Source organism: Odontomachus brunneus, unplaced genomic scaffold, assembly GCF_010583005.1.
Source record: "Odontomachus brunneus isolate Ranch 3 - 2012 unplaced genomic scaffold, Obru_v1 Obru_scaffold_028, whole genome shotgun sequence".
NCBI classification, from domain to species: Eukaryota; Metazoa; Arthropoda; class Insecta; order Hymenoptera; family Formicidae; genus Odontomachus; species Odontomachus brunneus.
In genome coordinates, this window is record NW_022639478.1 from 799,382 (window position 1) to 809,602 (window position 10,221).

General features: G+C 37.8%; 1 protein-coding gene across 1 annotated transcript; it reads left to right on the top strand.

The window, feature by feature from the left end:
* The first annotated feature begins 3,510 nt into the window (after positions 1–3,510).
* LOC116842881 lies at positions 3,511–8,628 on the top strand. The gene is made up of 5 exons (XM_032812694.1): positions 3,511–3,748; positions 4,144–4,499; positions 5,135–5,351; positions 5,573–5,768; positions 5,988–8,628. The coding sequence occupies exons 2-5, from the start codon at positions 4,409–4,411 to the stop codon at positions 6,318–6,320; spliced, it is 837 nt and encodes a 278-aa protein (XP_032668585.1). The 5' UTR covers positions 3,511–3,748; positions 4,144–4,408; the 3' UTR covers positions 6,321–8,628.
* Positions 8,629–10,221: the final 1,593 nt, after the last annotated feature.

Sequence of the window (10,221 nt, forward strand, 5' to 3'; positions counted from 1 at the left end):
TTTGGAAAGCTCTCGAGATGTGCTATAAGAATATGCAATGAAAAATGGGGTGTTCCATTTAAAAAAATTAATGTGACCTTGACCTGACCTTCGCTACGCAACCCAAGGTCAAACTGATGTGATCAGTAAATACATCTTTTTAAACGCCACAACTTTTATCTGAAACATTTTTTTCTAAAATGCTTAGTTTTCGAGATATTTCACCGTTCCGGAACTTTTTCCCATCTCTGTATATATATATATATATATATATATATATATATATATATATATATATATAAGGTTTTTTCCACGCCTATTTACAAAATGTAGCTCTGTAGTACCTTTCACAGTAATGCAGAAAACAAGCAAAAAATGCTTTCCTTCATACATTTTGCGTCTGCAAAATAAAATATATTCAAAAAGTATGCGCTTGCACGATTGGTGCGATGCATGGCTATGCGCGACAATTATATTTATGTAACAATTTTCCCACACCTATTTGGAAAATGTGGCTCTGTAGCACCCTTCAAAATAATTCAAGAAACAAGCAAATAATGCTTTCCTTTATAAATATTGCGTCTGCAAAGTGAAATATGTTCAAACAGTACGTGCTTGCACGACACATGGCACATGGCTGTGCGCGACAATTATATTTATGTAAGATTTTTCTCTCGCTTGTTTGCAAAAGGTGGCTATGTTTTAGTCTTCAAAATAATAAGGAAAAAAACAAGATAACAATGCTTTCCGTGCGAAATATAGCGTGCCAATAGAAATACGTTGCCGGTACGGAAAGTGCTGCGCTACAGTACTTTAGCGCAAATCGCTTAGCCTTCATACATAATATTTTTAATATTCCAATTGTTAATGTATAATACGTAGTACCTTTGATATTTGCAATCATGTTAAACATTATTTCAATAAAAAAGATAATCTTTGAGAACATTGACCATTTGAAAAGAAATGCAAGAAAATTCTTGCGTATGTCACTAATTCAGAGTTACTTTTGAATTACAAAAAAATTCTTCTCATTTCTTTTTAGTGAAAAGAATTTTTTTGAAAAAAAATTTTTTTGAAAAATTTAGAAAAATTTTACATAAATATAATTGTCGCGCATAGTCATGCGCCGCAACAGTCGTGCAAGCACATACCGTTTGAACATATTTTATTTTGCAGACGCAATATTTATAAAAGAAAGCATTTTTTGCTTATTTTCTGCATTATTGTGAAGGATACTACAGAGCTACATTTTGTAAATAGACGTGGAAAAAATCTTACATATATATAATTGTCGCGCATAGCCATGTGCCGCAACAATCATGCAAGCACGTACTGTTTGAACATATTTTATTTTGCAGACGCAATATTTATGAAGAAAAGCATTTTTTGCTTGTTTCCTGCATTATTTTGAAAGGCGCTACAGAGCCATATTTTGTAAATAGATGTGGGAAAATTGTTATATAAATATAATTGTCACATATAATCATGTACCGTGCCAGTTGTACAAGCGCGTACTGTTCAAAAATATTTTATTTAGCAGATGCAATATTTATGACAGAAAGGATTTTTTGTTTATTCCTTGCATTATTTTTAAGGGTGCTACAGAACCATATTTTGCAAATAAGTGTAGAAAAATTGTTATATAAATATAATTGTCCCGTACACACAATCATGTACCGTACGGGTGTATATCAGTTGGACACGGGGCAATTGGACACAGTCCAATCACAAGTCGCTGTTCCAAGGGACGCTACAAATGTCTCTAATCACACGGTGCTGTGATTGGCTGTGTCCAAATGCACCGTGTCCAAGTGCACCGCTACCCTACCAGTCGAGCAAGCGCGTAGTATTCGAAAATATTTTATTGAGCAGACGCAATATTTATGATAGAAAGCATTTTTTGTTTGTTCCTTGCAGTATTTTGAAGCATGCTGCAGAGCCACATTTTGCAAATACGTGTGGGAGAATTGTAACATAAATATAATTGTCGTGCATAATCATGTATCGCACCAGTCATGCAAGTGCGTAATGTTTCAACATATTTTATTTTGCATACGCAATGTTTATGAATAAAAGTATTTTTTGCTTGTTTTTTGCACTATTATCGCCGGTATTATTATCGATTTGCAAAAATATGATATATAAATGCTGTGACTGCTGCACTTAAGTATTATAGTGCAACACTTTTTGCTGTATATGAGAGAAAATATATTTCGTGTCGTTGACATTACATGTTCCATATCTTTTTTTACACGTTCCCCATATTAATTTGAGAGGTGCTACATAATCAGATTTACACCTATAAAAAGATATATTATGCGTATTCCAGCATTCACTACCAGTATTGAAAGTCTATAGTATATGTAACACTAACTATACATTTTCATATATTGCCAATGACTATTGGAACGCAACTATAGGCAACAGCTGTATGTACAATTGGTTCGTACACGCCATAACACGAATATACATATGTACAAGTGCTAATGCACGGATCGTGCGGACGCAAAACAGGAAGGTTGGCTATCAAGCTATCTGAACTAAAATGCAGTTATATTACATTTTCCGTAGTATCTACCCCCGCTAAAGTTTGTCTCATACGTATTACATTCACTAACCAAACAAATTTTTATATCTTTCTTGTATTAGTACTAATGGCTCCTGCACACAGGACGCGGTAATGTTTGCCACGCGGCGGAAGTTCGCGTGACAGCCAATCAATATGCTACTTTCCGTAATAACCTTCTAGCTCTTACAGAAAAACAACATATTGATTGGCTATCGCGCGGACTTCTGCCGCGCGGCAAGCATTACCGCGTCCTGTGTGCAGGAGCCATAAGGGTGCTACAGAGCTCGACTTTCGCGTTAGGCTCTAAAAAATTTTTTATTAATTAAAATATAGACTCGTACTGTACCTCAACCAAATGTTCAATCACAATAATTTAGACCTTTTTTTCAACATTTTCTCCAAAAAACACTGTCGCACTCTTGTGATTATTTTCCTCATTATGAATATCACAATCATATTACAATTTTCTCTGTTTGCTCAAAATTTGGCCAAATACCAACATTAGTTTCGGGTCCTCCGCGAGATGTCTCTACTTGAACTCCTATAGAGGGAGCGGTGCACTTGGACACGGTGCATTTGGACACAGCCAATCACAGCACCGTGTACTTAGAGACATTTGTAGGGTCCTTTGAAACAGCGACTTGTGATTGGACTGTGTCCAATTGCCCCGTGTCCAACTGACATACACACTCCTATAGACCCTTAGCGCCAACGAGTATACGTAGCAGGGTCCTTATTCTTGAAATAGTTGCGTATACATAAGTTTTACTGCGCAAGTTTAATCATACCATAAAATAGCTGCGCAGTAAAACTTACGTGTACGCAACTAGTTCGAGAATCGAGCCCCTGGAAAGCGCGCACCCATAAACACCTCTTGGTAACAAGTGCAGATGGCGCATCAAGCAATCGTCTATAACGGTATCACAAAAACGCCGATGTAGCAACTTTCAGCTTTTCACCGCTGTTATCGACTTGTAGCTCGTTTTCAGGCCTGCAACCAATAAGAGAGAGAGAGACATAGAGACTTGTAGCTCGTGCTATCGTATGGTTTGTGCATCTTTTGCACTCATAGCGACGACGACGCAGGCGACGGGTCTCGCTGTTTTGCGTTTGTAACATTGGACAGATAATGAAGTGCCACGAGGACAAGCATGATATTTTCTTGTGACTTATCGAGGCACACATGAGAAAGGGAAGAAGGTGAGTATCGTCTTTTTCTCTGTTCTTTTTCCGGAGAGCAGCGAATGTAGTCCTTTCGTCGCGCTCTTTTCACATCTCGCTTACAATTTCTCCCTCCTCTTTTTCCGTAGATAAAACCTGAGTATATGTTTATTTTACTTGAAATAAAAAAGCGCAAAGATAGTGCAAGCAAAAAATTAACCCGGCGACATTCTGTCCTCTTTAATTGCACTTTCTACGCTTTCTCTCTGTAATTGTTCTCTGCTCTTCCGAATTACTGTGTATCTGGTTCGTTCCTTCTTGTGCGTTATTATTTTCCTCTTTAAGAATAATCTTTTCCCAGTAGAACTTGTAGACATTTAAAATCTATTGCTAAAATTCTCTGTGTATGATGATGCGTACTCCTCTGCGGACAGGCCTAATAAACATCATCGCCGTCGACAATAAGACTCGTGACGGACAATGTATGATACGCGGTATCGACAACTGATACGACGCAGAGACTTGAGATACATCAGGAGCAGCAGCACTCAAACAGTCTCCTGAGTTCAAAAGTTGCATCTTATTGCCAAAGAGAGACATCATTTGTTAACAAGGATATTGAAAGGATATTGAAAGAGGATCATTTGTTAACGATGGATCTTTAAGAAAGATCCCCACGTCCACACTATCTCGACTCCCATGCACTTCTGGATCAACAAGCCAGCGGGCAGGTACTACGGCTTCAGCAGCTGCCGATATCCTGCCACACCTGTGCCCAAGACATACTTCAGTAAGTATATCAAAGTATACCAGTACAGTTCAATTTATTGAAGAAATATGAACAAATTAGCAGAATGAGATAAAACATTTACGTGAATTTTAATAGTTAGATGCTTATATGTAGATTATGACACTATGTATATAGACATCTATATATGAAATGTTATTTAAGTAAACATCCAAGTAATTAATGGATGTCATTTAAAAGACATATGGCTTGCTAAATAATTAACTAAGAAAAGTTCTTTTAGAATCCTAATGTAAATTTGTGGATGTTGATTTCTAAATAAGTTTGAGTCAGAATTCTCTAGTTACATAGTTCTTATTTTCAAAAAAAAATCTACCAATCTGTCACATAATAAAATGAAGATTTCATGAAATTTATCTTTTTTAAACTTATATTTATAATTAATACAATGTAACACTAAATAAATTAATACCAAACAGATATTGTATATCCATCCTAAAATTTAATTATTTTTTTAAATATATTTTTAATATAATTTATAATATTTTACATAATTTCCACTATTTACATGAAAAAAAATCATGTATATATATCACATAGAAAATACAAATAATCTGCATAGACATAATCTTAAAATTTATAGTACAACTTTGGTCCTAACTGATGTTTGCTTGCAGACCGATGTGTGCACGGTGGCGAGCTCAGGAATGTGGTGACTCCGGTGCCTCGACTCATGGGCCTCGGTAATGCAGTTGGAAACGCGGCTGGACCCAGTAATGTCAGTTCCTGCCGCAACGTCGGCCGGCCGAGCACGCGAGTCCGCAACGAGAGTAATCGGCACGGTTCGTCGTCGCTCAGGGCCGCCCGGCTCGCCCAGCTGAACAACATCCCTAAGTAATTAATGAAACACAAAAAGGTCTACTAAGAGGAGATTCTGAGGAACATGCTCTTCCTATATACAGGGTGACTCACTTATACATGTTTCTATCAGCGGAAAGTAATAAATGAAAGTTATAAATGAATCGCCCTCGGTTCGCAGTCCCACGTTGAAATAAAAGATAAGGCACGCGACGAAGTGCTATCGAGACGCTTATCGTTTCACGAATTGTTCGCAGCAATGTCACCGACACCAGCAACAATCAATTGATATTGTCCAACGCGACCGCGAGCGGCACCAACAGGAGTCTACTGGGTTTTTCCGAGTTCAGCGACGCGGAATTGGCTGGCTATCGGCTGCGTTGCGGCATATGGATCACTTTTGTCGTAGCGTCAACTTTCGTAGCTGCCGCTAAATTCTATTTCGGTTATCGAGTAAGTGTACACGTATGCCGCTATTTTCAACGATAATTCCGTTTTCCTTTGTGTACTTTCCATTTGCTAACACAAGTCGACACAAACATCATTTCACTTTGTTTCATATTCAGTGAATAGTAAAGATAGAATGATGTTTGCGCCAACTTGTGTGACTAAATGGAAAGTACTTCTCATATTTTCTCGGCGACTCTTGATCGTGTTTCATCGCCTACATAGGGACCGGGACTGGAGATACTAGTGTTCTGCGGGTTACTGCTGATACTATTGATCGCGTGTCTGTATTCGATCTTCTGCCGCGTTCAGAATCACGGTCGACCAGAGCACCGTATGCAGGAGGACCATATCGCTGCCCTAACGAGCGCCTCCGACGTGTCCGTCGGCGAAAGCGTGAGGCCGACTGTGCCGACGACGGTGAGACAAAATCCGCCGCCACCGACGACGGTGAGGCAAAACCCACCTCCGCCACCTTATCATATCGCCATCCTAATACCGCCGCCTAATACTACGGACGAGACACCGCCGCCGTCTTACGACAAGGTCATGCGATGAAATCAGTGAAAGTTGATGCAAAATCGAGCCAACAACTTGCTCAGGCTCATTTTCTCGTTTTTCATATTATTTCTTGGCGACGTGAGCTAGAAAAACGCGAGGAAATACAAGGTTTAACGATGAAATCGGTACACCACTGTGAAGTCGAGCCAAATTGTCGAACGAGGAAATATCGTGGCACGCGACACATCCATTTTCTGCTCGCATGAAATAGTTGAACCGTACAATTAACTCGCTCGCAAAAAACGGAAAATCGATTCGGGAAAGGTCGCGTGACATGAACTTTCCCTGCACTTCCCTTGCGATATTTTCACGTCTGTTCAGGAGTGTAGTTGGCGAGTTAGCAAAGGGAAATTCCAAGAGAGGTAGTAGTTGGGAGAAGATGATTTCGCGATTTTCCAGTTCCAAAATCCTAGCTGCACCTCTACGCCAAAACTATAATAGACAACCGCGTGTTACGCGCGATTGTGAAATTACAATATATACAGGGTGATTCGAAATAGCGCGTAAAGTGTTAGCGGGTAAACCGCTTACTTAAACACAAAAGAAAAAATAATTCAAAGTTGATGGTTTCCGAATTATAATTTTTTTTTTTTTTAGATTAAGCTCCAGAAAGTGCAAGCGACATTATCGAATTAATTTCGATAAATCGTTTTTTTTCTTCCGTGATTTGTGTCCTCACCTTAGACTTAGGATAAGGAATCCGCGCGCTACCTGCAACTCCGAATCACCTAAAAAACTTCCAATACAATTATAAGACTTTACAATCGACTACGATCTGATCCGCGCGAATGATATGCCGTACCCTCTTGTTATAAGTTATAACAAGCGGATACAAATCCACATAGAATAGGTAATTTTCACGTCTGTGATAAGAACGCAATGATGTAACATTGATGACACATACATACACAGCGAGGATTTGAAAGAAAAAAATGAAAGAAATTGGTGACATTATTTTCTAGTGACCATTAATATAAATCAAGAATGGTTTGTATTCGCCAACGAATTTGCATTTGATGCGGACAAAACTGTATTCTAATTTTATACACTGTAATCATATACGAGATTATGTAATATATTTGACTTAGGTTTAGCTCACAGCGCGTTGTAAACGATTTGTTGATCTACTCGTTTACGCTTTGGTTCTTCTGTGACTAGTTTTAGACTTTTTAGGAGAGAAGTTCGAATTAAAGCCAAAGTACAGATGCGCAGTTTCACGTCAACAGTTAACTAAAAATACCAAGTAGAAGTGTCAGAAATCTATGTCTAATTTAAATACTCCAACTGTATCATTGAAAAGAATTCAAGATAAATGAAGACGTTTGGTATTTTTAATCAGGCAGTTGATATGAAAGTATACTTGCTTTCTGGCTTTGATCAATCTCGCTCTTCTAAATTGTAATTTCATATCAAAGTGCATTTCTGATTTTCCTTCAAGATTCCTATGAAGATATTCGCATTTCAGAGAGAGCATCGCTTGTTGAATTGCAAAATATTTCCAGAATATCGTCGAATCGTTCGTTACGTCCGTTCGATATTTTGGCTATCTTTACTGCAGAATTGCTACAGAAGTGTTCGATTAAATACGACACACGTGCGCGACGCACACGCACAGATACACACACTTATTCACATGATATGAAAGAAAAGAAGCGCACAAATTTAAGCGTGTGACTCGAGTCGAGAGGAATATGAAAAGTTCGCAAAACGCATGCACGACTCGGTCACCACTTATGACAAACTGATAATAATGCGGAGTGTTCGAAAATCGGCATGTTTGACGCACGTAGTGCGTTAATTTCTTCTCGAAAACCGATTCGATCTTTCTGAAACGATGTCCCATCTGCGGGACCAACATTTTATTACGAATAAAATGTGATTTTAGTAACAAATAATATCTATAGTATCTTAAAGATGGAACACGATCCTTCGAATATAAAATCGAGTGAATATTTGCTGTCTGATTCCGGTAACAATCTGAGATCCTTAAAAATTAAGAGCAACTGTATTCTGTTTACCTAAATGCGCTCATTACCGAACACCGCATGCACGGTGTAGAATATCGCGTGCTTCACAATATACAGAGCACACGCGCGGAGTTTCACTATACGACATGTAACACAGATGTTGGAGAAAGCTACGAATTGTCGTATAAAATCATAATACGATTTTGTATTTCTCTTTTTCTCGGTGAATGCGTAAATGGAGAAAGAAAGAGAGAGTATGGTGCGTATAAAATAATTGCTTACATCATAACCCTGTATATTTAAGGATATCTATATATAATACACACTAATGTATGTGAGATCTCGTTTGAATGTTCTTTGCAACTATATAAGTCGCAACTGTATCGTGATGTACAAAATTTATCATACTTTTTAACTGCACTTAAAAGACACATTTTAATCGAAAGAAGCGGACGGAAACAAATTCTCTATTCTTTACATGCATTTTTCAATGCAAAATAAAATTGAGAAAAATAAAATTTAAAAAAAGAAAACTTATACACATGCAATTATAAATAGATACAAAATAAAATTAAAGAATATGGATCTTGTTTCCGTATACTTTCAGATTTTTCTTTTTTTTCTCATTCTACTGCCATGATATATATTTATTTTATTTTGAATTACGAAAAGCGTAAGTGCAGCTGAAAAGAGTAGATGGACCTAAGATCCGTTTTTCCTACATGTCATTGTTTAAGAAAATCGCAGTCGGTTCGCCGCACGCGAAGTGTCGTTTAAAAGTATCTTCGTCGATTCTGTTCTTGTTATCTACACCCTCTTCGAGTTAAATAGATCATTAGAATAGCTAGAATAGAAATAAATGTCTTCTTGTACCAGGAAGAGAGAAAGAAGAAAAGCCACGAGATGAGCAGAGAGCGCAGCTAATAAGAGCGAATCCGTTTAGCAAAGACGCAACACAGTTCGAGATTGACGAAGGTATAAATATAAGCGTGTTTAAGTCGTACACGAAGTACACGCGACGACGGGACGTAAGTAAATAAAAAAATCTTTCTTCGTGAAGCGAGAAAGGTGAGTTCTCTAGCTCTAATAATATATATAATTGTATTACGGTATCATCGGTCTTGAAGAAACATTCATTGAGAACTTTTTTTTGGATCATGATGCAATCGGTGATACAACCGCCACACAAAATGCAAGTAAAGCTTAAATTCTGAATTTGTCGTCCCCCTCCCCCTCTCTCTCTCTCTCTCTCTCTCTCTCTCTCTCTCTCTCTCTCTCTCTCTCTCATCTACAGATAGTAAAACTTTTCAATTTTTAGCATTAAGTAATAAACTATAAATTCATAAATATAAAGATTAATAATTAAATCAATTTGTAATATACAATAAACTTTTTTCTTCAAGAACGACGATACATTTCTTTTTTCCATCAAGTGACAGTGTATATAGGATGTTCCGCGTAAGACGTGCCAAAAGAAAAATATAAGTAGAACATAAAAATGAACAGATAAAAATTGTAAAGGTCATTTTTCAAACAACCACGTAAAATTTCGAGATATTAATTAAAATGGTTAGGCATATCAGAGTGCGGAGACGCGGCAGGCGGGACATACGGCTCGCTGCGGCCGGCGAAGAAAATGGACGAACGCATACGTACACGGACATACCCATAGTGCTACCCATTTCCAAACGGCCCACCTCTCTGACCTATAAGATAGGTCCGCGAGCAATCGTCCATTTTTTTCGCCGGCCGCGGCGATCCATATGTCACCGGCTGCCGCGTTCTAATATGTCTAAATATTTTAATTAATATCTCGAAATTTTACGTGATTATTTGAAAAATGACCTCTACAATTTTTGTTCACTTTTATCTGTTCTACTTATATTTTTCTTTTGGCACATCTTACGCGGGACACCCTGTATATATATATA

Excerpts from the sequence above, each read along its gene's own strand:
- LOC116842881 (XM_032812694.1), top strand. The coding sequence starts at position 4,409 with ATGCACTTCTGGATCAACAAGCCAGCGGGCAGGTACTACGGCTTCAGC. Across the intron at positions 4,500-5,134 it reads TGTGCCCAAGACATACTTCA|ACCGATGTGTGCACGGTGGC; the intron begins GTAAGTATATCA and ends GTTTGCTTGCAG. Across the intron at positions 5,769-5,987 it reads AATTCTATTTCGGTTATCGA|GGACCGGGACTGGAGATACT; the intron begins GTAAGTGTACAC and ends TCGCCTACATAG.